Below are 27,965 nucleotides of genomic sequence, written 5' to 3'. Positions count from 1 at the left end.
GTTAGCCTGGGGTATCATGCACATATCTTGAAAAGAAAGTGTAGCAGGACGCAGTCATTTGGCCTGTGACATCACGCAGGAGGCGGCCCCAGCCAATTGCGGTGGGTGAAGGCCGCATAAAAGGGGGTGGAGAGTACCTGTCTTCCTCTTGCTTGCCTGGGGCCAGGCCACGTCATTTCCTGGTGTCCGTCACTTCCGCCCCTCTGTTAGCAGAGGCTCGCTTGGGTGTTGCTGCTGGCTGCATGCTGATCACCGCTTGTTTTTTTGTGTGTTTGTTTACAGGTTGTTTTCGTGTAGCGCCGAACTCTCCCCACGCTGTATTGTCCACGACTGCCTGACCGGTATGTAGTAGAGTGACAGTAGCTTCCTCCTTCAGCCACTTGTAAGTTTCTCATGTTTGTTTATTATTGTAGGCTAAAGATGTCTATGTAGAGGCTTAGCGCCGGCTAATCTGACCACTAAACCACTGCTGCTTTGCCTGGTTTGAGCTGTGTGCCTGGCTGGAGCTGCTTGCCTCGCTGGAGCTGCTTTGCCTTTCTTGAAGTTACCGTGTCTCGCCGAACCTCCTTGGCGTTTAGACACCGCTTATTGCTGCAGATCGATCGCTTGCTGTACCACCTTTTGCTGCTGTGCTTGAGCTCCCATTGCCGCCTCGGCCGTCTCGGCCCCCGCCTGCTCTGTTAGGCTTTGACTGTTGGGCTGGCTGGGTGTCTTCGGTGCTGCCCGTCGCTGCCTGGGCGTACCTGTGGTTCAGCAACGCTGTCGCTTCATTTATTTGTGTGTGTGTGTGTGTGTGTGTGTGTGTGTGTGTTCTGTTATCTTGTGTTTGTTTAGTAGTTGTTTGCTGTATGTTCATTATTATAATTTTCTTTTCTTTTGCAACCCATAGATTTGGTTAGTCATTATTTCTTTTTGAGGGTTGTGATTTTGTATATTTTGGGTAAGCAATTTGATTTGCTATTGTGCCTAATTATTGTGTGTATATATTGTAAATTCAAGTTTATTCATTTCTTTTCTTAATAGCTATTATATTGTTTTCTTTGTCCCTAAACTGTTTCTCTGGTGTCCCCCCCCTTTCAGGTGCTGAGCCTACGGTGGTGGATTGGTGTCTGGTGGTGGTGCCCTTCCCTTTTTTTGTGTTGTCTTCACTGGCTGAGTATTCACGTTATCCTTATTTTGCTGCACGTGTGGTGTTCCTGGTATCCCCGTTTTGTTGACCCAATCTTACACTAGTAGGTCTCAGCCCTGATTGGTTTAATTTAATTTCCCCATAGTGAATGATTTCGTTTAACCCTTTTTTTAAATAACAGAATAATAATAAAATAATATTTTTATATCAGTGAACTACTGTCTCTGCCTCATTTTGTTATGGACCTGAATGCCTTCTTATTTCAAGTTAGTTCACTTAAAGTCCCTGGGTGAACCTCCCAGGGTGGCGTTGTCTGGCAACAATTATTTGATGTTCTAAACACCTTTACTGTAAACTAAAATCATCTCCTCGCGCCGCCACAAAAGCAAGAGGTGGGTAAGAGACTTGGTTATCCTCTTTGTACTTTGCTCCTTTGTTAATCCACTTTTCTTGGAAGCTGAAAGGAAGGTTTTTCCACAATAGGATTCACTCTGCGTGATGTATCAATACGCTAAACCTGGTAGGTATCCTTCTGCTTTTGCATATTCCAGTTCAAGTAAGAGGTCTCCAAGTTCTCTTAATTTCATATTGTCTCTATTTGAGATTTGGGGAAATTTTCAAAACTTCTTTAAAAATGCATGTTCAACCGCTTCCGGAGATCCAAATGTCTCTTCTAGTCTTTGCCAAACCATGCTTAGCCCTGCGGATGTGTTGTGGCTGTGTATGGCTCGAATTCTTTTTGCATGTTCTGCGGACTCTGGTCCAAGCCATTTCACTAGCAGATCTAGCTCCTCTTTTGGAGTTAAGACTAGTTTGTTGACAGCGCTGTTAAAGGAAGATTTCCATGCCTAGTAATTTTCTGGATGGTCATCAAACTTCGTTAGACCGGATGTGATGATCTCTCATCGTATGAAGTATTTTGTGATGTCTGGCATGACCTGTAGCTGTCGTGAAGAGTTTTCAGTGTCCCACTTTTGGACTGGGTTAGTTTGGTTCAGGTTAGTTGAATTAGCATATGGATCTATATGTTTGATTTTTTGCGCACACTTGTGAGGGATGTAGTCTGGTGAGTATTGTTTGGTACTCACTGTTTTCCGGAAATTCACATCCTTGTGAGTGTTGGGCAGGTCCGTGTCATTACTCTCATCTCTGCGGTTATCCACATTTTGACTTTCTCTCTACTTTTGGGTTTGCCGGAGGCTCAGGCATCTTGCTGGACACCGCTCTCTGCTCTGATACATCAAGACTGTGCTGCTGCCCATACTCACTAGTTTGCTGTGTTGCATCAAGAGGGGTGAACGGTAGGTCGATGTCTTGATGAGACTGGATGTCTAGATTTTCCAAGGCGGCCACATATATCTGCTTTTGTAGAACGTGCATTTAAGCTTTGAATGCCGCTTCTTCGACCGTGATCGCTGCTTCTTTTTCAGCAAGAGGCTTCAGTGCGTGCGGCTTCAGCTTTTGCCTGGGCCTTGACTGCACCTGAGTTTGCTGATGCCTTACTTGTGCGTCAAGAGGACCTGGTGCTTGTACACTTTGATCTAGTCTTTAAGGACCGTGTTTCTTGTACATTTTGTAGGTCGTCCATCGTTTCAACTGATGGGTTAGTAGCGATTTAGCAGTTGAACAGCTCTGTAATGAACCCGATGTGTGACTGTCCTTACTATTCTGCCCTTGCAATACATGTGCAGCCTTGTACAGCTAGACAGATAGTTAAAACACTATCTACGGAAGAAAAGGATTCTGGAGAAGTTTTTCTTCGTTTGAGGATTGCTGTTTAATCTTTTTAGTTCTTGTCTCCTAATTTTTATTTCTTCCAGAACATTGATGTTCTTTTTTGTAAGAAGACAAAGATTTAACCGAGGCTCGTAGTGGAGTCAACTTTAACTGAAATGTCGCTGTTTTCCATTGCTTACGTCAGACTTGTCAGTCACTGAAAAGTGTCCCACCGGAAACACAACGTAAAGCTCCGCAGGGCAGAACACAGATTCATAATGTGGCAAGGAGGAGGTGAAAAGAAAAGAAAACTAATACTAAGAGCTCGACAACGCCACCCTGGGAATTTCCCCCAGATAATTATTTTCTTACAGAAGGCACACAGGTGCGTAGTTACTTAAAGGCCAGAGATGTGGTTCAAAGTTTTAAAAAGTATTTTATTTTAATATATTCTTAAAAATCAATAAACTCATTCACACAAAAAAAAAACCTAATCAGGGCTGAGGCCGAAGTGGATGGACGAAGGCTAGTGCAGGAGAGGAATCCACCAAAATAAAGAAACAAGCACACGTGGCAGACACACTCTCAGTGATGAAAAACCCACTCCAAGGGACACAGCAAAACAAGACAAGGGAGGATTCCACCACCAGGTCACCAGCAGCTGAAAAGGGAGGAAACAAATTAGTGGGGTTGCACACACACACAAAAAGAAAGAAAACCTAACAAAACAATAACAGACAGACCCCTTACCTAAAATCACAATATATCAATAAACAAGATTTACAACATAGAATTACAAAATAGATTTACATAAACAGAATTCAAAATGAACTCAAACACACACACTCAAAAATAATGAAACAGGATCCAAACACACTCATTCAACATAAGGGGCACCAGTCCCCAGTAAAACAGATAGTCGTGCCCTGCAGCGTGCGGCCGACCAATTGTCCTGTACAAGCCGACGTGGCGACACTTCTGATGACCGCAGGACAGCGCCGTACGGCATGCAGAAGCAGCAAATATGAACGATATGCGGAAAGCAGCAGCGGCCCAAGGAGGTGGCTACAGTTACACCTAATTAAGGAAATCCATCATTAGCATTGGCTAAGTAAGTTAAAATGATGGTTATGCATTAACGTATAGGCTACATACCTTTTTTTAGGAGCACAGACACTCACACACTCACGAGAGAAGGGGGGGAGAAAGGACTCCAGGCAGCCGCCAGCATTTACCTGTGACCACACTAGCATTAGCCACCTAGTAGCATCAACCACAACAGAGAGAGAGAGAGATTACACTTACCACCGCCAAACAATCACAGTGGCGCACACGGATAGGAAGCACAAAGCATCACACGATCGCCCTTCAACACAACACAAATGCCTAAAACATAATGATTGAAATGAGACGAGCAGCGAGGTGAAGCAACGTGCGGCCATACCTGTCGGGCACACATCCGCCGACCCGGAAATGACGCAGATGACAATGGGAGCGCAGAGGACGAACCGGCGGGTGGATTACCCCTTTTGTACTGGCCCACCCCAATGCATAGCGGAAATGAGTGGAAACAATAGTAACCAAATGTAAACAAAAAAAGGCAAGAGCAGAAACAAGACAACATGCTTATCCTGCGACAATAACATAACGCAGTATAGCGTCTACCATTAATTCAATAAAATGACAGTGATATTGAGAACAGCCAAAACTGTATCTCTTGTGTTTTTAGGACAGGAGCTGGTGCAGCAGGCAGCAGCTTTCCCTCGCGGTGGTCCCCCTTCTCACTCCCTCCTTAAGCTTGGAATGGCATTGGGTTATTTGGTTTGTAGTGATTATCTTTCTTTTTTGGCTTGAGTCGTTTTAAGCCTCGCTAAAGCCTAGCTCTGTGCCTGTTATGTTTATCTTTAATGTGATTATTGTGGTTTTTGATTTGACACTTCACTTGTTTTTGGGTTCTTAACTTTGATCATTTATTGCAAATAAACTTGATACTTTTCGAAGTCTGTCTCTCGTTCGCTACATAAATTGTGTAATGAATCTACAGGGCCAAGGGTGTGTTTCTTCAAGTGCAATTCCCCAGGTGGCGTTGTCGAGCAACTTTCCCCCTCTCTCCCCATTCCTCCACACATAGATAGTAGGTTATATTGCATGTCATTGTGCAAGTGCAGCTATTTAATTAGCATAACAGAGCTAACACGTTGTGTTCCAAAATCCTCTGTTGATACAGATGATCAAGGAGCAAACCATACCACTCCTAGTAACACCACTAAACAAATGACCGCAGTGGAGGTTGAAATGACAGAGTTAGCATCCTAATCCTGACAACTAGCCTCCGAGGAGAAGTGAGAGCCAGCGGTTAGCTGTCAGTCGAGAGGCCACGCCCTAATTATTCATAAACTTTGCCCTCCAATAAAATAAAAACTAGCCTTATACAAAAGTAATCACCCCCCTCAGTGTTGTCATGGAGATATCACCTAAACATACGGATTAGAATGTTTTTGTACCAGGCCTTAATTTGGTTTATTTATGCTGTGAAAATGGCCTGTTTAACATGGGGGTCAATGAGAAATTGCTCTATTATGAAACCGGCCCCTAGTGGACACTCAGAGAACTGCATTTTTTTGCCCTTTCTTACTGAATCAACCAGAAAGTCGCTGTTGTGGGGGCTTGATGTAAATACGCCGCCATGTTAGTGATGCAGTAAAATGAGTCTGTTTAAACAGATAAAAGCAATGAAGAAATGATTTAAAGAAATAAGCGTCTACTATGTACAGGCAGAGCAGACAGATGCATTTCAATCAGCTAAGAGACAACATGAACAACAAGTGAGTGACCTGCTGTCAGGATGATTAACAATCAATGAAGCAGTTTTTATCCAGGAAGTTATTATTATTATTTGATGGACTTAGATAAACTTTTGCGTCAAGGCCATTAGGTAAAAGATGTAAGTCTACAGGCGCATAAGATGTTTGATACCTGAAGTATGATTTTGTGAGGGGAAGAATAAATCCTTCTGCTGTGAAGTTAACACCAGCTCGTGTGTGTCTCTGTTATTTTCACTACAGGAAAAATAACTTGTTGCTTTCCCTGAGCGCCAAGTAAGGGAGGTAACAATTTTCGGGGCTCGTCCGGGATTAGCGCCTCCTGGTGGACGGTGCTAATTATTGAAGAACTGCGGGATCCTGAGTTCCTGTTTCTGAGCCAGCGGACTAAGTGACGGACTTCAGGTATCCAGAGATGGCCGCTCTACGAGAACTGCAATGGGATATTCAACAACAAATACATCAGCTTGCCAGCTCTGCCAACACAGGCCTACTCTACAATCTCAGAATAGCATGCCAAGGTGAGGTGGACGAAGAGGTGCCAGGCGTGGAATTGACCAATGTGGAACTCTTTGACTTTATTGTTGACTTTTTGAGAAGTAAACAACTGAGGAGTCTTGAGGACCTAGGGATGGCTTGCCTGCTTGCCTTGCATGACCTCAGTGATGAGCTGCAAGCGACTCAGGGTGCACTCACACTGTCCTTCCGCACCGCGGGCTTTAGGATACTTGTCCCCACTCCCTCTCCCCCCGCGCCCCAGGCCCGTTTGTACTCACACTGCCTGGGCCTCATGCAAATGCTTCTTGCTGTCCATACGTCATCACGCTGTAACACGTCACACGCATGGATTGACGTCATCGCGATGCGTCGCTTTGTTTACAATTCTTTCCATAGACCTCCGAGTTTTTGTGCGTCTTGTCCGACTGTTTTTTGATATTTTCATCGACCAAATCTGCAGTAAACACTCCACCTCCGCCTATTTTCTATGCCCGAACAGGACAACATAAAGGACGTCAGAACCGCCGTAGGCCTCATGCTCGTGCTCGTACACGTGCGCACGCTCGTGCTCGTACATGTGCAAACGGGCTCTACAAAAGCCCACCTCTCTCAGGCCGGCCGTGGACAGCCCGCTGTCCGCAGTTATGCGCAGAGCGGGTGCACTCACACTGGTCAAACCGGTTTTGGCCCGGTGTGGAAGGACAGTGTGAGTGAGCTCTCAGACAACTGATGGACATGATCAAGCACCTAATGAGGAGGACACTGATCTAACACCAGAGCCTGAACCAGTAGTAATGGTACCAGTGATGAGTATGACAGTACCTATACCTGTAGGTGCTGATCAGGTAACTGGTTTGGTAAAATTGACAGATGTTGTTGCATTATTGCCGCGTAGAGAATACAAGATTCATGGTGGTCAAATGTCTGATTTAGATTCTGATTTGAGTTTTAACAATCTGTGTAAACAAATTGATGAAGGGCTAGCTGAAAGGTTCACAGAGTCTGAGATAATTAGAACAGTGCTCAAGATAATTAAGCCTGGTACTTTTAAAGACATGCTCATTACTAAAGATGGCCTAATTGTAAGCGAACTTAAGCGTTTTCTCAGGGCACACCTCAGAGACAAAAGCAGTACAGAATTGTTTTAGGAGCTGAGCAACGCAAAACAATATGACCGAGAAAGCCCACAACAGTTTATGTACAGGCTAATGGGTTTAAAACAACGTGTACTGTTTGCTTCTAAACACAGTGCAGGATGTCAGTATGACAGTAAACTAGTGCAGGGAGTGTTCCTCCATTCACTTTACCAGGGGATGAACGAGAAATGCTCACACATCAGACAAGATATCAAACCACACCTCTCAAACATGAGTATCACTGATGACTTCATTCTAGAGATGATAACACGGTCAGTCAGTGAGGACACAGAAAGACAAAACAACTTAGGACAGACACAAACAAAAAGCAGTCAGTGTAAACGAAGCACAGCAGGACAGGGACAAACAGAATGCTGTCCAGATGCAGGCGGATGTCTGCACGGAATCGTGCTGCAATACATGAGCTGACAGTACAAGTCTCATCTTTAGCCAGAAGTCTAGAGAAAGGTCTCACACCAGTTGCGAGTGTAGCACTAGAAAACACCTGTGCCACACCATCACACCCAAAACAATCAGCTAAGCCAGAAACTGAAAGCAGATGCCAGCAGTGTATTGGACAAAGAAATGACAGCTGCACTCACTGTTTTCAATGTGGACAAGAGGGGCACAGAGCAATTGGTTGTCTCCTGAAAAACAGCTTGTCGGTAAACCGAGCGAGGTCACTGGGGAGGGAGTGACCCGAGCAAGTGAAGAGTCTCTTGTCACCATAAACTCATGTCTTAAAGATAAACAACAACCAGCAACCCAGTCACACGGACAACACCACACAGCAAAAGGGAAACGCGTAGCTAATTTTATTGGTGGTAGATGTATGCTCACTTGTCATCTAAATGGGGTCAAAGTTCAGATGTTGCTGGATAGTGGAGCGCAGGTTAGCATGGTGGGGAAGTCTTGGGTGGATCAAACCCTACCAAATGACAAAATTCAATCCCTTGAAAGCCGACTGTCAGACATCCTACTCCAAATCAAAGCCGCTAATGGGACAGTTGTACCATTTGATGGGTGGATTGAAGTCCTGTTGGAGATAAAAAGTCAAAAACACGGGAGAGTAGCAATTCATGTCCCCATTTTAGTGAGTGGAAGCGTGTGACTAACCCACTCCTGGGTTTTAATGTGATTGAGCAGATCATCATGGAAAACGATGAACAGCCGAATTGTATCGGCATACTGGACTTGCTGTCGGAGGCAATGAGTGTCCGGAAGCATACTGTTTGAAACTCTTGTCTCTGCTCTTAATGAAATGTCATTTCAGGCAGAACCATCAATTCCTGTACTGAAAGTTGGGAAGAAAGGACATTGTTCAAAGCGGCCAAATCTTTGAGGTGAATTGTCGTCTCAGGATGTTGCCAGAGGGAGGGCCCATGTTATTTGAGCCAGCCTGGGAAAGCAGCTTACCAGTTGGATTGGAGCTGTTTTCTGCCCTTGTTGATGTTCCAACCGGTGCTTCAAAAACTGTGAGAGTCCCATTTCAGAATCCCACACAGCACGACATATTCCTACCACCAAAAACAGTATTGGGCTTCATTGAAGAGGTTATGGGCATCAAACCAGTGAGTGTTCTCCCAGCTTCCAAGACACCAACTAACCAGGCTGGTGCTACTCACCTATGCTCAATACAAATAAGTGCCACTGCTGCTGACCATGACAATGGGAACAAAGAAGCCCACATAGTTCCCCGTCAATGGCATCCCCCAGTAGCTTTAGACCACCTTACCGAGTGTGAGCAGGAAGTGTTACGCCAAATTCTTTTTGAAGAATCTAACGTGTTCACTCAAGAGGAGGGGGACATTGGCTGTATTCCTGACTTGAAGTTGAAAATCAACACAATAGATGACAACCCGGGCAGAAAATGTTGTAACTTTATTCCAAAACCCTTGTATAAGAAGGTCAAGGAGTATGTGCAAAATCTTCTGGACAGAGGCTGGGCCAGAAAATCTGTGTCAGCTAATTCCTCCCCAGTGGTGTGCGTGCACAAGAAGGACCACAGCCTGCACTTATGTGTAGACTTTCGTGAGCTCAACCATAACCATACCCGACATCCCTTACCACGGATACAGGATCTGTTGGACAACTTGGGAGGCAACATGTGGTTTTCCATCCTGGATCAGGACAGTGCCTACCATCAGGGTTTTGTAAGTGAGGAATCAAGATACCTAACAGCCTTTAGCAACCTTCTGGGGCTCTATGAATGGGTGCGAAGCCCATTTGGACTGACGAATGCACCAGCGGCATTTCAGCGATGCATGGAGGGAGTATTAGAGGGCATTAGAGATGAGTGCTGTGTACCATATTTGGATGATATACTTTGCTACTCCAAAACTATTGATGAACACGTGGACCACCTCAGACAAGTTCTCTGCCAGATGAGGCAGCACGGATGCCGGATGAGGCATCAAGCTCCGTCCTGCAAAATGTGAGCTCTTTAAGAGGAAGATCCGCTACATTGGGCGTATGGTGTCAGGTGAAGGAATCCAGATAGGTCAGAAGGATCTGGAAGCGGTGATTGCTCTGAAGGAGAAGAAACCCTGCACAGTTGGAGAGGTCCGGACGCTGCTTGGATTTTTAAACTATTACCGGGCATTCATCCAAGAATTTTCACGAATGGCAAGGCCCTTGTTTGAACTCCTCCAGAGCCAAGCAGAGGTGAGTAATACCACCAAAACCCAGAGCAGCAAGGGTAAGGGTCGAGTGAAGAAGAGCGATTAAGGACAACTTTCCTCCCGCACACCTATTATTTGGACTATGGAACATCAGAGTGTGGTATTAAGGTTTGTGGAGATGTTGACTACCCACCCCCCCTATCCTAGCCTGCCCAAACTCTGGTCTTCCATTCGTATTGCACACAGATGCATCAAATGCAGGCCTGGGTGCCTTATTATATCAACGCCAAGGAAAACAAACTGCGTGTCATTGGGTATGGGTCTAGAGCATTAACACCTGCCGAGAGGAACTACCACCTTCACTCTGGTAAACTTGAGTTTCTGGCACTCAAATGGGCCATATGTGACAAATTCCGAGATTATCTGTATTACGCCCCAACCTTCACGGTCTATACAGATAATAGTCCCCCGACCTATATCCTGAGTATCCCAAGGTTAAATGCTGTGGGGCACAGGTGGGTTGGCAAGTAAGCAGATTTTCATTTTGATATCAAGTATAGGCCAGGGAAAATGAACGCAGATGCTGATATGTTGTCCAGGTGGCCATTGAACCTTCAACATCAAATGAGTGAGCATACAGAAATAGTGCCGCCAGAGGTGGTGTCTGCAGTGTGGCAGGGAAGCAAAGCAGTCCAAGACAATGATGTTCCTTGGGTGGCTGCATTGCAGCTGAATTGTGAAGATGAAAATGCTGGGATGCCAGATAGTGTCTCTAATGTCGTACCCAAAGACATCAGGGTTGCTCAATAAGAAGATCCAGCAATCAAAGAAGTTGTGTCCTTGAAACTCAATGTATGGAATCCCAATGAAAGAGCCATGCAGAGAGAGACAAGAAGATTGCTCTATGAGTGGAACAAGCTTAAAGTGGATAATGGGATACTCTACCGCAAAACGGAGCAACACAGACAATTGGTCCTCCCTGAAAAACTAAAACCTGTGGTGCTGAAGAATTCACATGATGACATGGGGCATGTAGGGGCTGACAAGGTGACCCATCTTGCCCGTGAAAGGTTTTATTGGCCCAACAAGACGTCGAGGACTATGTGACAAAGAGATGTGTTTGCATCAAACAAAAACGTCCCAATGTTCCTCAGAAGGTCCCAATGGGATCCATCATGACCAGTGCACAGTTTAAGTTAGTCTGTATTGACTCCTTACACCTGGAGCCAAGTAAGGGAGGGTACGAGTATTTCCTTGTTATAGTCGACCACTTCACGCGCTTTGCTCAGGCGTACCCAATGAAGAACAAATCAGGAAAGACAGGAGCTGAAAAGATATTTCAGGACTTTATCCCTCGTTTTGGGTACCCTGAGAAGCTTCATCACTACCAAGGACCTGAGTTTGAGAATAACCTGTTCCAAAGACTACAACAACTGTCAGGAATTGCTCATTCACGCACAACGCCTTACCATTGTTGTGGAAATGGATTCTTCAATAAAGATCAACAAACAGGATCAGCTTTTTCTCCGTGGTTTATTTTGCCAAAGCATTTTCTTCTGCAGACAAAAATACGTTCATCCCCACATCCTCACAAGTTAGAGTCTAGCAGGGAATGACGATTTGCCAAATATCGCACAGTCTTTTAGTTAGAGGGACAGGACGCCAATAGCCTTGGTTGGGTGACGTCTTTAGACCAAACAAAAACATGCCTTAGACATTACAATTCTGAACATTCTGAACCTCTCTCATCACAAGGTCTCTAACACAGGGTACAGATGCACAAATGTGCCAATATATCATCATGAGTTAGTTATTTGCATTATCCATTAAGAATGTGAGACAGAGGAGACACTGAACTGCATCTGACCTGACAAAACTATGATTATGAATTACAAATATCCAAAATTCCCACAACACCATCCACAGTGCAACCCAGTGGAAAGATTAAACACTCTTTCAAATGCTGCGCACCCTACAAGAGGAAAAGAAGAGTGAATGAAAAGATCATCTGCCTCATATTGTGCATGCCTACAACTGCACGAGGCATGACGCCACCGGATACTCTCCGTTCTTTCTTTTGTATGGTAGAGCACCAAATCTATCTATCGATTTGTTCTTTAGCCCAAGAAGATAGAGTGAGGCCCACAAATATCAGACATTTGCACAGCAGTGGGCAGAAAGGATGCAAGCAGCTTATCAAATCGCTGCTGATAACAGCCACAAGTCTTCAGCTAAAGGCAAGAAACAGTACGACAGAGGTGTGAGAGGTGTTACTCTTCAGCCAAGCGACAGGGTACTGGTGAAAAATCTGTCAGAGAGGGGAGGTCCAGGCAAGCTGCGCTCCTATTGGGAGACAATTGTACATCGTGTGGTGGAAAGATTGGGGGATGGACCAGTTTATAAAATACAGCCAGAGAGAGGAAGCAAGTCCCTGCGTGTACTCCACAGAAACCTGCTCCTGCCAGTGAATGACCTACCTCTTGAAGAAGAATTTCCCTTGGACAAAAAGACAAGACAGAAGAGACAGAGACAACCTGAACAAGACAACAACAGACAGATGGAGATAGTTCTGATGATGAAGAAGAGTATACCTACCATCATGACATCCGGGGCAGATTCCCATGCTATGGACTGGTAAAGCCTCAGCAACAAGGACCTACCATGCCACAACAGGGTCCTCGAAATCCACCTAAGCTCTGTGCAACAGCGAGATAATTCTGTCCTTCTGTCAGGCAAGAAGCTGAGAGTACTGAGGAGGCTCATGATATGCCGAAGTTAGGGGAGAGAGGTCCCGATCAAGTGGAAGAGATTGATGATGGTAGCATAGGAGAAAGAGACAATGTGAGAAGATCCCGGCGAAGAGGAAGACAAACAGAATGATTCACTTACGATAGTCTAGGTCAGCCATCATTCCCGCATTGGAGTGTAGATGTGAACACCCTCTTACCCAGCCAACCACTCACACTGACTCAAGGTTGTGTACCCTTCCCCTACCCCACCCAGTCCCAGCCATACTGCTATTATTTCTACACTTGATTACACTTGATTACACTAGCTAACAAATGTCAGGAGTCATTCCTTTAAGTGGGGGAGGGACCCAAACTGGCTGAAAGTTTGGGTCGATGAAATGCGCTGTTAAACTTAACATCGACATGGAACGTGCACTCGAAGTCTAAATATCAGTTGTGAAACGGATTGATGTGACATTGTCTTTCAAAAGGCTGTTGATGTGTGTGTAAACGGTCTCGTAAAGCTGAGGGAGACTTACATCCGTTAGGTATTTACATTCGGGGGGTTTGGGGGGGCATAGCGTGGCTCCAGGATTAACATTAACCGTCGAACTCTGTGTCTTCCACCACAGAAAGAGGCTGCTCATCAAGTCCAATGAATTCCATAAGCTTTGTTGTTATATCCCTCCACCTTTTACTGTCCCTGCTGTAAGACTCCAGGCGTCTAAACGCTTCACTCACGGTGAGCTGAGTGACGGCTGTCTTTGGGGTTGTTTTGCCCGGGCTTGTTTCTCATACTTGCCGTATTCTGTTGTTTGGCGCGTTCTCAAATGTTGGATGAGGTTAGTTGTGTTAAATTGTCGTTGTTGGTTACCACCTCTTGCAAACAGCAAGTTTAAATCTTTTTGGAAACTGTGAAAAAATTCCAGACCGGAGAACTCATGCTGCAACTGCCAGCCTCATTCATGAGCGCGGAAAAACAGTCGCAGGTAATTTACGTCAGGGGTATAAAATAGCCCACCGATCAACCTGTTTAGGGTCCATATCGGCCGATAACGATTGGCTGCCGATCAATCGGAGCATCCCTACTTCTCACTACTTAATTTGCCCTCCCATGTTCAAACAAACACTGATCACATGCAGCTAGTTTTGCTGTGTAGAGAGAACGACACACAGAATTTGGCCATGCCATTTTCTCAGAGTTGCTAGCCGACTTTAAAGTACTGGAGGATGACGGGATTACAATGGCAGATGAAACTATTGTTAAAGGGACTCTTTACTGCATTGCTGGAGTCAACTTGGGCTCACATTGCATTGCTGGATTTACTGAAAATTTCAGTTTCTCACAATATTTCTGCAGATACTGTCTCATTTCTCAGAAAATTTTATTAAGCATCCAAGGAGACACTGGTCCAGGCAAGGAAGAAGGAAGAGATCCATCTAACCCTTGCCCCTTCATATTCATTTTGTCAAAATAGTTTTTCAAGGGTCGACCGGTAGCTGAGTGGTTAGACCAGTCGCCCCATGTAAAGAGGATGAAGGTCCTTGAGGCTGCGGCCACGGGGTTCGACTTCAATCTGCTGCCCTTTGCTGCATGTCCCCCCCCCCTTTTTTTCTCACCCCATTTCCTGTCCGTCATATATAATAAAGTCTTGAACCCCGAACCCCCCCAAAAAATACCTTTTCAAAAACCACATATTCATCTTGACCAAACACTCTTTAAAGGACTTGCTTTTTTCATTCTGCGGCAGATTGCGCTATTAAAGTTGCGCATTTCATGAGAGAAGTTGTCAGTCTCATTTCTTATAAAGCATAATGTGACCATGTATAGATAGATACTCTAATACAGGGCTATTTAATTGGCGGCCATGGGCCAACTCCGGCCCCCAAGGTCTCTGGGAAAAAGTAGTTCATGGACATAGTGGCCGATGTTGACTGCTGTTCTCTCTAGCATCTCAGCACTACTCTCTCAGCCCGTGAAATACCAGTGCTCTGGGGGACACAACGCTCCGAGTTTCTCTGCACGCTTCCAACTACGCCCTTCTTCGTGGGTTTCTGAATCCTCTTGGCAACAGCTCGCCATGCTCGCCACCCTATTGCTGTTCTTGCAGTAGTTTCAGTCTAGTTAAATCTGTGGTATTTTGTAGAACTTTAACTTTGTATTTTGTTTTTTCCCTGTTTTTTTTTAAGTAACGAAGAGTCATTGAAGATGGATCAAAACTAGCTCTATAATGTTTCCGGTTCGAAGGACCCTGAAAGTAACAGCAAATAGTAATATTTGTCTCGTTTGACAGACACACCACCAAAATATGTTGAAGTATGCGACTAGATAGACTGTAAAAGACCAGGGGGCGAAGGTTAGCCCAGCATTGCAGCCCTTGTTAACCTTTGGGAAGAGCACCGCTAAGCCCTCTCCGCTGATTTCAAGCCTCCATGTCAACGCTTGAAGCAAAGCTAAACCACGCTACAGGGTCCGACCATGCTCAGAAGATAGGCTTCCTCGAGGTAAATGCAAATTTACAAGGCAAGCGCCTGCTAACACTGGAGACCTCCTGTGTGTATTTCTGATCAGAAATCCATGGTGCCTTATCAGACATATCCTCTTTCTCTGGCCTGTCTTTGCCTTATCTCTGTTCCTTGGCCCAGCTACGAACTACTTCTCCACTCTCAGGACCGTTTGGAGGAACCTCAAACTCATTGAAGAGTGAACAAAATGATGTCAATGTCATTAAATGAAGAACCATGTAAGACTTATTTATGTTAGACAAACAGACACTGTCAAAAAGTGAAATCTATCTGTTAACTAATGGAGAAAAGACTTTAGTTTAGTTTAAGTTTATTGCACCCTGACTCTAATTCAAGACCCCCCGCAATTCCTCACAGAAAACTTTGACACTTTTTACGACTCTGAGAAACCTACTGACCTGATCTGATAAGAAGACCTGAGACTCACACTTTAATATGTTCTTAAAGAAAACTATTATAGGAAGTATAAACCGTCTTTATAATGTGTATTTTGTTGATCTGTAAAGAAATTAGTCTTGTTTGAAACGACTCTGGACGTTCTATGATCAAGATTGCCAAAGTTACAGAAATGTGGTGATTTTTAACCTAATCATGTAAGTAATGACATTAAGGATCCACCAAGGATTATATTTTAAGTTTGTCCCAGTCTGTATTGTAGGAGTTTTACACACAATACGTTAGTCAAATCAGAAGGACCTGACAGAGTATATATTGTGTAATTCAAATTCTACAGGAGGCTTTCTGGAGTCAGCAGAGTCTTTTGTAGTTTAGTGCGCCAGCAGGCATTTATTAGCAGGAGGACATCGGATAATAACAGACGTCTGGAGAAATGTTCTATTCTCTTATCTAGAGCATCTGTGTACAACACAGTACCCGTGACCAGAGGCAAGAAGTTTCAGATCTTTATTCTATCTGCTCAAGCATATAAACTTGTTACAAAGGCGTGGTTATGTGTCCGCTTGTGCGTGCATATGTTTATTTCAGAAGTAGCAGTCCTCCAGCCTCCATCTTCCTCCCTGCGCGTCGGAGTATCCTCTGTATAGCAGGAGTCTTCTTCTTTATCTGTGAAGAAAGCACAGCACGTACAGCAATTTCCCTAATGTCAACTAACTTTGCCAGGTGCATATTTGCAACATGGCTAGTTCATTGTCTTTGTGATCTTGACTGACTGACTGTTCCTGTGCTTTTTTCGTGTGTCACCCTTTCTTTTTTTCACAGAAGAAATAGACAGCAGTGGTGATTTAAACATGGATTGAGAACAACAACAGAGCCGAGCTTGGCGAGCTGTTGCCAAGAGGATTCAGAAACCCACAAAGAAGAGTGTAGCAAGAGCGTTGTGGCCACCTTCCTACAAGGAGCGCATGGAGCAAGTCTCCCAGCGTGCTGGTACTTGACGCACTGAGACGGTAGCGCTTAGATGGATACGAGAAAGGACAGCGGTCATGAATTGCTGTTTCACACAGCAATCTACTCAAAGGGCCACTAAATATTCCCTCGGGGGCCAGATCCGGCTGGGGGCCGCCAATTGAATAGCCCTGCTGTATATAATCATTGAGGATTTTATAACACATTATCAAAATATATTTAGACTACTGTCATAGAATGATTATTTTAACATATGAATATATTATTATTTTATGTTATTGTGTCACTGAGAACATTCCCCACAGGATTATTAACTAAGGGCGCACTCACACTGTCCATCCGTACCGGTTGGACCAGCGTGAGTGCAACCATACCGCGCCTAGTTGCGGCACGCTAGTCGGCCACGGACCGTTTGGGAGAGGTGGGTTTTTGTAAAGCACGTTTGCACATGTATGAGCATGAGCGTGCGCACGTGTACGAGCACGGGGCCTATGGCGGTTCTGATGTCATTTTATGTGCGCCTGTTTGGACATAGAAAAAAAGAAGGACGGACCATGAGCGGACATTAAAAACAATGCCGGCGAAAGTTTCATGTCGTTGTGATGCGGAGGTGGAGTGATTACTGCAGATTTGGTCGGATAAAAATAATCCAAAACAGTCGGACAAGACGCACAATAACTCAGAGGTCTATGGAAAGATTTGTAAACAAAGAGACGCATCGCAATGCCGTCAATCAAAGCGTGTGACCTGTTACTGCGTGATGACGTATAGGCAGGCAAGAAGCATTCGCACGAGGCCCAGGCAGTGTGAGTACAAACGGGCCTGGCCCACGAGGGAAGAGGGAGGGGGGGACAAGTACCCTAAAGCACGGGGCACGGTACAGACTGACAGTGTGAGTGCGCCCTAAGAGAAAGCTAATGTTATGCGTTACTGTGTTCATTCACTGTTTAAATTCCTATACATTGCCCAATTTGTTTGAAAACTGATCTCTTGTCTTTACAGACAAAGGAAAGAGGGTGTGTCTCCCACTTTAGGCAGGAAGATGAATGCATCTCATTATTTAGGCCCCAGCTTTGGACTTAAAGATAGCAAGCCCAAGCTGTCTCTACAGATTTCTAGAAGATTTCCTGAGATGATTTTGTTAGACTTCTCACTCCTTCTTAGTCTTGTCTATTGTACAGTCTTTTATTTTGTAACATCTATCTAGTTTTTCTTGTTTTTATTTTTATAATTAACTTTCTGCCTCACTTTCATTAATCAGTCAAACGTCCTCTTAAGTTAGCTTAGTTTATCTTGGCCGAAGAAATCAACCTTTAGTCAACAGCTCAAAGTTACTCTTTTGAAGCTTATATCAAAATCCCGTTTTCACCTAGAGCACGCAAGAAGACACCAACTGACACTCTCATTCATCTAACTCATAGCTGTCAAAGCTGAAGAATCCAGAAAGACTCTTTTTGGCTTAGAGCTTAAGATGTAGGGTTCACAACGAAAGTGACCCTTAACACTGAATATCCATTGCCATGGTGAAGCGTCCCTTATCGAGAGGGTGTCGAATGCCGCTTGATTGGCCTGCACCTGGGAGATACCCAGTGTTCTGCACGTCGGGGAAAATGCTCTGAAGCTGTGAAATACACCTCTTTCCTCTTGGATCCCCCTTCTACAAACCTGAGTTGGTGAGATGACGCTGTTGGTTATTTAATGAGCAGATCTGGTGACCACTGGCCATTTGATATTAAACTTTACTTTCCATAAAGGTGTGATTAGAAATTGCATTTCATAACTTAGCTTTGCCATGCCCATTCGTTTTCTGTGTTATTCTCATGTGTCATTTCATGTCATAATCTATCATGTATATTACGTTTCTAAATATATCTCTTTTTTTGTAGTAAAACCCCCCAAACCCCAGCTGTTTTCTGTGAGCTTTCATTCTGTTTTGCAAAGATTTGAGGTCACTGTTTTACAAGAACAAACGTTTTCAGATTGAGATTGATAGAAATTGATTAATACAATTAATTGATCAATTTAACTGATAAGAGAAACTGATAGAAAAGTATTCTTTTAATTCTTGCAGGTGACTAGGTTTCCATTGGGCTTAGTCAACATTACCTGTCTATTTGGTGGTGGTGGCCCTTTTTGACGAGGAATAATTTATTAGCCTAATTAATACTTAATAAGGTAATTTAATATAATACATGTAGTTCTTTATTCTTATCCTACACACGCTAGCGGCAAGCAATACTAAAATGTTAGCTAGAGTTAGCGACCTTGAGTCCCGGAGTCCGCGAAATAATATCAGGGTGGTCAGTCTACTCGGGTCAGTGGAGGTTGAAGAATTGTTTAGCCAACCTCAGCTCACATTGGGCAAGAGGCGGAGTACAGCCTGGTCAAGTTGGCAGTGTACTACAACACAAACTCATTCACATCCAAGGGCAGAACATTGCCTGTTCTGGACATTGGTTGAGAGTTGATGATAACATGCAAATGCAGAAAAGCCACTGCTGGCTGCTGTGAAGCAGTGTGTGTGAAATATTGTATGTTCTGTCTTTATATACTGTTTTAGTTCATGCCATAAATCTTGACGAGCTGAACTTCATTTAGAATATGTCTTTTATATATCTGAGCCTTATTTGGATATCGATTGTTGCCGGGAAAATAGATCCTGATGTTTATTGTTGTAGATGTTTCACACTTATTGCCAATCTTCTTAGTTTTAGTTCTCTGATCTCTTTGTTTCTGCATCTTGTAGCGATGTTGGATGAAGATGAAGAGGATCGGGTGGATGAAACAGCCCTTCAGCAACTCACAGAGATGGGTTTCCCTGAGAGCAGAGCCATCAAAGCTCTAAGATTGAACCAGTAAGTCTCAGTTTAATAACAACGCACTCACAACTGATGTTGTGCCAAACTATTTTGAATATTTACAGCATTTATCTAGAAAATAAACCTCTTTTCTCATCTTATCCTTTTTTTTCTGCAGCATGTCAATCACCCAGGCAATGGAGTGGCTTATCGAGCATGTAGATGACCCTTCTGTAGACACACCTATACCCGGCCAGGACTCTTCTGCGGCAGCAGGAGCTGCGGCTGCCACACCAGGCCCCTCATCTTCGGCCTCCATTCCTAATCTTCTCCGCAGCCTCTCCAGCCAGTCGAGCACAGAAGAGATCGTCAGGCAGGACGAGCTCACAGAGATCTTCAAGAGGATCCGCAGGAAACGGGAGTTCAGACCAGACTCAAGAGTGGGTGGCTTTATCCTGTCTGAACTTTGATACTTTGACTATTACTTTGTTTTCTGTACCTCATCTCAGAGATTTCCATTGGTCTTTATTTGGTAGGAAGATGCTATTTAACAGCCCATATACAGACAGGTCAGATGCAACTGTGATGACTGAAGGAATTCAGTCTGTAATTTCTTCATCTAGCATACAGCATGCAGGAATGGGAATGATAAGTAGATACAGAGAATACTGAAATGTTTAGTAATAGGTTTTTTTTTTATATAACATTGGTTGTGTTCACACAACCTTCTCACTTCCCTGATTTTAGAGCTCAATGGATGGTTTGTCTTTCTTCCCCCTTCATCTTGTTTTTATCAAAGTAACTGCTTGTAATTGAGAGGCTGGTGGTCCAAGAGCACATTGACATAAACACACATAAACACACACTGACAGAGACAGACACACTTCCAGTAACTATGATAATATCTATAGTAAAATAAATCATGTCTGTCATGACTATATGAATTGAATTGAATTGAATTGAAACAATTGAATTGTTTGTTAAACGTGTTGAAAACAGGATTTTAGACACATTACCTCTCTCTCCATTAACGCCTCTCTCGGTTTAAAGCGGAGAACATTTGTCGTGGAGCTTCTTCAAGAATATTTATTTGACTTTCTTGCCTTTTTCGACGAAAGCTGTACACTAAATTGTTTGTGTATTAGTCATGTTTTTACAAGAAAATTATAAATCAGGCCTGTGTGTTTATGTCAACGTGCTCTTGAATGTCATATTATCATGTTGCGCTCATTTAGCACTTCACTTCACCTCTATGAATATCACTCACTGCAGCACTGAGGAAGTTAAAAGAAGGGTTTGTGTTTCGTCTGAAAAGGCTTTTTAATGGGATGTTAAATGAAGCTGAGCTGAATCAACTTTTATTTGAATGATGAAATGTGCGCTTCATGCTGCGAAGGTGCAAGTATTTTCATACACACAAAGGAAATAATAGAATTTGAGACTTTTCTTTTCTTTTGAGAGCAATGAACATTAATGCTGTCAAACCAAACCAAAATGACACTATATAACCTGCCTTGTCATTAGTTGTACCCATTGAAAAATACCCTGTATTTCTGTGCAATAGCAAGGACTTCTGTCGACCTGTAAAGAAATATGATGGATTTGAGTGTTAGAGATGTATGGACTGCAATGGGTAGTGTGTTCTACAATATTTTTCTTTGCATCAAGTACTTAAAATCTCGAGCAACAAGAAGGCGAGCTTAGCCTCTCCTTGTTGTACCGAGAGTTTAAAATAGTGTGGAGGGAGTTGTGTTTTGCCAAGCTTTTGAGTGTTTTTATTCAATATTTAAAAAGTGGTATCGATGTGACTTTCTGCTCAGGGAGGCTGAGATTGTTTTTCTAAAGCTGTCATGATGGCAAACCTCTGCTCACCCCCTTCTAGTTTGGCATTTGAAAATGGCTTTAACTAATCTGTCTAGGACTTTATGAATAGGAGCACTACAAGACATGGTTTCGTAAATGCAATATTTAAAAATATTTAAATGTTTTTAGAGCAAAGTGTCTGTTTGAACTATGTATTATTACATTATTTATATCAAAGCCAAACTAGTAACTTGTGCTTATTTATAACATTTTTAGCAAACCTCAAAGCTAATCTACAAATGTGAAGAAAAAAAAATAGACGATTCAAATGTTGTTTTTACAAACCACTGTAAAATGTGCTTATGGACTGGTAGGTCTCAGTATGACTTAACGTAGTCCAATGTTTGGATGAAGAAGGATTTCGGCACACGTCTCTGGAAGTCCCTCTGCACACTTTCTGCACTGCAGTGGACCTTCATCCTGGCCACAGTGACCAGTTGTCTCTCCACCTCCATGCTTTGCATTAGTATGCACACAGACAAAACTATGCCATAATATCTTGAAACAAACATTGGGAGATTGTTTAAAGAAAAAAAAGGACCACAGGAAATGCAGACACCTTTCAAAATGGTCAACAGAAAAGAAATAAAATGAACTAAGGCGGAATTGTTGGGTCACAGGTTTTTGTTTCCACTCAGCTTTCATGCAGGACGGTCCCCGATTAACAACCTATGCAATATACTCTCACAGTCTGTTCATTCAGACAGCCTCATGGCTACTGGCATTTAAATCACCATTGCATTAAAGTTATTCTTTGTGGCTGTAATCTTTGGATTGTGTGTCTTTCTTTAAGTTGATGCAAACATTAGAAAAAAAACATTAGACAGGTTCCATGTTTGGCAGTGTACGACTAAATAGAAAATCTGGTAGACATTTGAATCATCCCGCTCTGACTGTAAGGTGGATATGAAACATATTGTGTTATGATAAGCAAGGAGGTTGTTTTTGGAGCGCACAAAGCTCTGGTGTGTGAACTCTCACTCAGCTGCAGGTTTGTATTTTATGTTATTTTATCAGCTGACCTTCAGGAGAGTCGACCACAATATATATAGCCTGCACGCCAGGTGTTGTCAGGATATGAAAGGATTTTGTTTCTATTTGCACTGTTTTGTCATGTTTATAATGTTTACGATTTAAATTTGATTCAAGTGAACTGTTATATATTTGTTTACTACTTTACTACTACTTTTTTATGTATCTCAAGGTTGGCTTACTGAAAGCTACATTTTTATTGAAATGTCAGTTGAGTCTGGAACAAATGGATATTCATCTCAACCCTCAGCCAAAGTATTGTAGCACTTCCTTGCCAATTACAGAAGGAATAAAAGGTCATAGTAAGATTTTGGCAATAGAAAATGGGAATGCTCATCTATAGAACTACATTAGAGAAAAATATCTCACCACTAGGTCCATTTAGTCAATTTAGGTTTCATCATTTCGTTCTGCAAAAAAAAGTCCGACATTTATTCTTGACATTGGAAACATTTTCAACATGAGCAAAAACCTCCATCTGCTAATAAAGTTCATGGGATATGAATAAAAGCTAAAATGACCTTGAGGTAAAATGCTCACTCAACTCTACCTTTCTTACTTTTTTATCCCCAAAGCAATTTCATTCAAAAGCAACTGGACTTGGTTATTTATCTAGGAAGACATTCCAGCTCTCATCTAAGAGGCATCTTCAGTTCATGACCAAGTCCAGTTGCTTTTGACTGAAATTGCTTCAAGGAAAACGATGACCTGGACGAATAAGAACATTCACCTTTCTTACTTTTTTCTGCTTGCATCTTAATTTGGAAATACTTAACAAGCATTTTTGTCTTTTTTTTATTTTTATTTAATGCATTTTATTGACAATGATACTCGATGAGATTGAGGTTTGACAGCCCACAGTCTCTCTCAAGTTGATTTACTACTTCAAGTAGTCAAGACGTTGGGTCTTCACGATCCAGTCAACTCCACTTGACTTGCCTGATTCTCAGACAGTAGCTTAGGACTTGCATCCATGTTTTTGTCCTTTCTCAGCAAACACATACGTCGAAACGAAGTTCGTCCTCTGTATTCAACCCCTCCTAATCACTAGGAGCATTGGGCCAGTGCCTTGGTCAGGGACAGCGACAGGAACATGTTTTTTTGGTGGTGAAAGGATCCTGGATCACCCAGAGGAAACCCACACCACCTTGTGTGTTCCTGTCTACATTTTGAGTCTCATTGTAGATGTTGAATTTTTCTTTGTGGTCTTTTGGTTGTTTCTCAGCATGGACAGACAGGAAACAGGTGTTGTGTGTACAGAAAAATGACAGTTATACTCTGTACTGAGGTGTGCTGAAGTCTGCTCGGGGGTTGCCTTGTGAATAGCTGAGTCTCTCATATCTGATTTGGAGGGCACTGTGAGTTTTGAGCAGCTCATGATACTCAGAATTCATGTCACAATGCCTCCTGCTGAGCTGTGTGTATTCCTGTTGCAGGTGGTATAGAGCCTTTGTGCTCTCATCCTGGGCAGTGGTCTGTTGGTTGAGTCTGAACTCAGTGTCACCGGCGTGCCTGAACTGAACGTTTGACCCTGGCAGCTGTTGTTCCTGAAGCCTTGCGAAGGTTTCCTGAGCTTTCTGCAGAGGCATGGACAATTTCTGCTTTTCCTCCAGTGTTTCGATCTGCTTGGTCAAAGCTTCTTTGAGCTCTGCATGCTGATTCTCTAAAGTGGTCCTTGTTTTTTCAAGACCAGAGGTGAGCTGAGCGACTCTCTGCTGCAACATGGAGTTTGTTGTCTTTTCCAGTTTTAAAGCATCTCTAAGTTCTGCCTGACTTGTCTTGCTCTCTGACTGTTGTTCTCTCAATCCAATTACCATGCGCTGGAGCTTCTCGATGGTACGCTGATTCTCAGAGATGGTATCATTTCTCTGCAACTTCATCTCTTCATGGCGCTCAGAGAGAGAGTGGTATTTAGACTTTACTCTGTCAAGTTCTGTGTTCATAGCATTTAACTTAACTGTGATGTCTGCATTGTACATTCTTAATGTCTGCATGTCATACATCAGAGACTCTCTGGACAAAGATGCTTTTCTCTGTTGGTTTTCTTTAACCATCTGCTCAAAGCGCTTCTTCTCACGTTGGAGGGACGACTTTAAGAGTTTTTCAGTGTGTAGGCTCTTTTCCAAAGCCAGAGTCTTCTCAGAGAGTTCTTTCTCTTGGCTCTTGACCTTCTTAAAGGCTCTTGTGAAGTGAACCTTCTCCACCTTAATGGCCTCCTCGAGTCTGCTTGCCTCTTTGTCTTTCTGAAGCTGTTTTTGATCAAGCTGCCTCTTCAGAGCAGCCTCAAGTTCAACGTCCAGTCTCTTGTTCTCAGAAGCCAGTTGTTTTTTCTCATGAGTCAGATGTTGCAGCTCTTCTGCTTCCTTCTGCTGCTGGGAGACAGCAGCCTCAAAGTCCCTCTGAAGTGAACAGTTTTTAGTTCGTTCCTCTTTGAGGTCTGAGGCCAACTGGTCCACTTTATCCTGCAGGGAGGAAACAATGCTATCCTTGGCTCCAATGCCATTTTGAAGTTGCTGGATATTCAAGTGGAGGGATTCAATTTCTTTGTCTTTTTCCAGACTTTTCACCTGCAGTTCAGTGAGGTGGTCATTTAATGCATTGATTTCAACACATTTCACCTTCTCACGATCTGCCATTTCTTCCCTGTGCCGATGAGAAGACACCTCCAGATCGTTGTGGAACTTCTCGATCAACTTTTTGTTCTCTTCGAGCTCAGCTGAAAGTTTGGTGATTTTGTCTTTCAGCTTTTCTTTGCGGCGCTGATGCTCTTTCTGTGACTTCTTATTGAGATCAGCCACTTGTGCCTCAATTTCAAGACGAATGCTGTTTTTTTCAGCTTGTTCCTTACTCAGAGATTTTGCAAGAGCATCTTTTTCAGTCTGCTCCTTACTCAGAGCCTCTGCAAGAGTGTCTTTTTCACTTCGCTCCTGCTTCAAGGCCTCTTCAAGATCACCCGTGGCTATTCTCTTCTCTACAACATCTTGCTGTAGAAAAGCATTGGCTCTTCTCTCCTTCTCTAGGGCTTCTTGAAGAGAAGCTGTGGTTTTTCTCTCCTCCTTTAAGGCTTCCTGAAGAGCACCTGTGGTTTGTCTCTCCTCTTTAAGAGCCTCATTAAGAGCACCTGAGGTTTGTCTCTCTTCCTTTAGGGCTTCCTGAAGAGCAGCTGTGTCCCTTCTCTCCTCCTCTACTGGAAGACCAGCTGATTTCTTGCGACGACCACCTGATTTCTTGCGACGACCAGCCGATTTCTTACGATTTCCAGCTGATTTCTCAGATGTGTCAGATTCATTGAAATGGGTGTAGAAGTTGTTTTCTCTGCTGTATGCAGAGGACTTCTCCTCAATGTCCTCCAGGATCTTCTCCTCAGGCTCCTCTGCAAACTCCTGAATTTCCTCCAGAATCTCTTCCTCAGACTCCTCTAGAAACTCCTGAATTTCCTCCAGAATCTCTTCTTCAGGCTCGTCTACAAACTCCTGAATGTCCTCCAGAATCTCTTCCTCAGACTCCTCTATAAACTCCTGAATTTCCTCCAGAATCTCTTCCTCAGACTCCTCTATAAACTCCTGAATTTCCTCCAGAATCTCTTCTTCAGGTTCGTCTACAAACTCCTGAATTTCCTCCAGAATCTCTTCCTCAGACTCCTCTAGAAACTCCTGAATTTCCTCCAGAATCTCTTCTTCAGGCTCGTCTACAAAATCCTGAATTTCCTCCAGAATCTCTTCTTCAGGCTCATCATCAAACTCCTGACTTTCCTCCAGAATCTCTTCCTCAGGCTCATGTTCAAACTCCTGAATTTCCTCCAGAATCACTTCCTCAGACTCGCCTGCAAACTCCTGAATTTCCTCCAGAATCTCTTCCTCAAACTCGTCTTCAAACTCCTGAATTTCCTCAGTGTCTGGTTCAAAATCCTCAGAATAGACCTCATCACCCTCTTTCAGTGACTCCTCAGCTTTCTCTTGAACCTCCTCTATGATTTCCTCCTCAATCTCCTCTTCGATCTCCTCTTCAATCTCCTCTTCAACAGAATCGTCCTCAGAGGGAGTATTCTGTGGGCACCATGAAAAGCCCATGTAGTGCTGGGAGAAAGCTCCTCCTGATCTAGCTTTGTCCATTTTCTTTTTCTCAAGAAATGACTGCACGTTTTTGATATTGTGGTTTCAATGTAGCTGAGATAAATCCTAGCCTTTTAGATACCTGCAATTGCTACAACTGTCCTGTGAATGTATGTCTTCAACATGTAGCTAAGAAGGGAACTGTGACATCATACCAGCAGAGAACTGTGACATCATAAATGCAGAGAATGTTCCTTTGTTCTGATTTGACTGACAGATTCCAACACACACACACACACACACACACACACACACACACACCCCTGCATCCATTACTTTATTTTTTGTTTATTTTTTCATGTATTTATTTTATACTACTACAAATAATAAGAATAATAATACTCATTATTAATACAATTAAAATATTTAATACTTATTTGATGTCTTCACTATATTGGTGCATCTCAATGTAAAAACAATAACAATATTATTGTTTTTATTATTATTATTTTCATCATTATCATTTATTAATTTGATATCCTATACAATGCAACTTTATATTATGTTACGTACATACTATAGTGCCAGCACTACATCATATTAAATCTGATATTCCGTTATACTGCTGAACTATACTATACTATGTTATACTATATTGTCTATTATTTATTATATTATTACATATATTATCATTATAAGATATATATTTCTAATAATACAACAATCCACAACAAAAAGACTGCCAAAACACACTTTAATTTACATTCTCAGTTTATAATTGTATTTCAGTTATATACTTTTATATGTGGTCATTAGAAAATAATACAAAATGTTGGCAAAGAATACAAATTAGTGTTGGCTCTAACAAAACCAGTGAACTGCTTCAATTTCTGATGCTTTTCATTTCATCACTAGATGGCAGCATTGGTCAATGTCACAAGACAATACAGTACTACAACAAAACAATGGAAAGCTGGATCTATAGGCCTATTGTGATGTTTAAAGTTAACTGAAGAAATAAAGGAGGAAGGAAAGCTGCTCGTCTGTCGGCTTTAGTCAATTTGTCCAATTTATATTTTAGCCAGAGGCTAGTAGGGTAAAATCAAAACCAAGCAGATTATTCTGCCCTTGTAATACGTGTGCAGCCTTGTACAGCTAGACAGATAGTTAACACACTATCTACGGAAGAAAAGGATGCTGGAGAAGTATCTTCATTTGAGGATGGCTGTTTCATCTTTTTAGTTATTTTCTCCTCATTTTTATTTCCTCCAGAACATTGATATTCTTTTTTGTAAGAAGACAAAGATTTAACCGAGTCTCATGGGGGAGTCAACTTTAACTGAAATGTCGCTGTTTTTAGCTGCTTACGTCAGACTAGTCCGTCACTGAAAAGTGTCCCACTTGAGACAAAACCTAAAGCTCCGCAGGGCAGAACACTCCTTGCCTGGTATGCTATTATACCACTTTCATTACCTTTTATTTTTTAAGCATCAATGAACCAAAAACAATGATCAAAGAAGAATAATCAGTGTTATATACCATCTCTGTTCTACATTCAATTGTCCATCAACTAAGAGTCCTTAGACAGAAGAAAAAACAGTTCTGAATGACTTGTATATTTGGCTTATCCTCTATCCACTTTCGGCGTTTGTGGAGAGTCACCAAATATTCCTGTCCA

General features: G+C 42.8%; 1 protein-coding gene across 1 annotated transcript in view; it reads left to right on the top strand.

The window, feature by feature from the left end:
* Positions 1-10,168: 10,168 nt before the first annotated feature.
* Positions 10,169-27,965, top strand: part of LOC310945913 (ubiquitin-associated domain-containing protein 1-like) — a gene marked incomplete at both ends in the record, with an annotated part of 35,144 nt that continues 17,347 nt past the window's right edge. The window contains 3 exon segments of the mRNA XM_083912174.1: positions 10,169-10,437; positions 12,655-12,740; positions 19,289-19,397. Of these exon segments, the coding sequence (XP_083768300.1) occupies positions 10,169-10,437; positions 12,655-12,740; positions 19,289-19,397 (464 nt within the window).

This window comes from Echiichthys vipera, assembly GCF_963691815.1.
Source record: "Echiichthys vipera genome assembly, chromosome: 4".
NCBI lineage: Eukaryota > Metazoa > Chordata > Actinopteri > Perciformes > Trachinidae > Echiichthys > Echiichthys vipera.
Note: the sequence above shows the minus strand (reverse complement) of the source record. Positions and strands in the feature narration are given on the sequence as shown.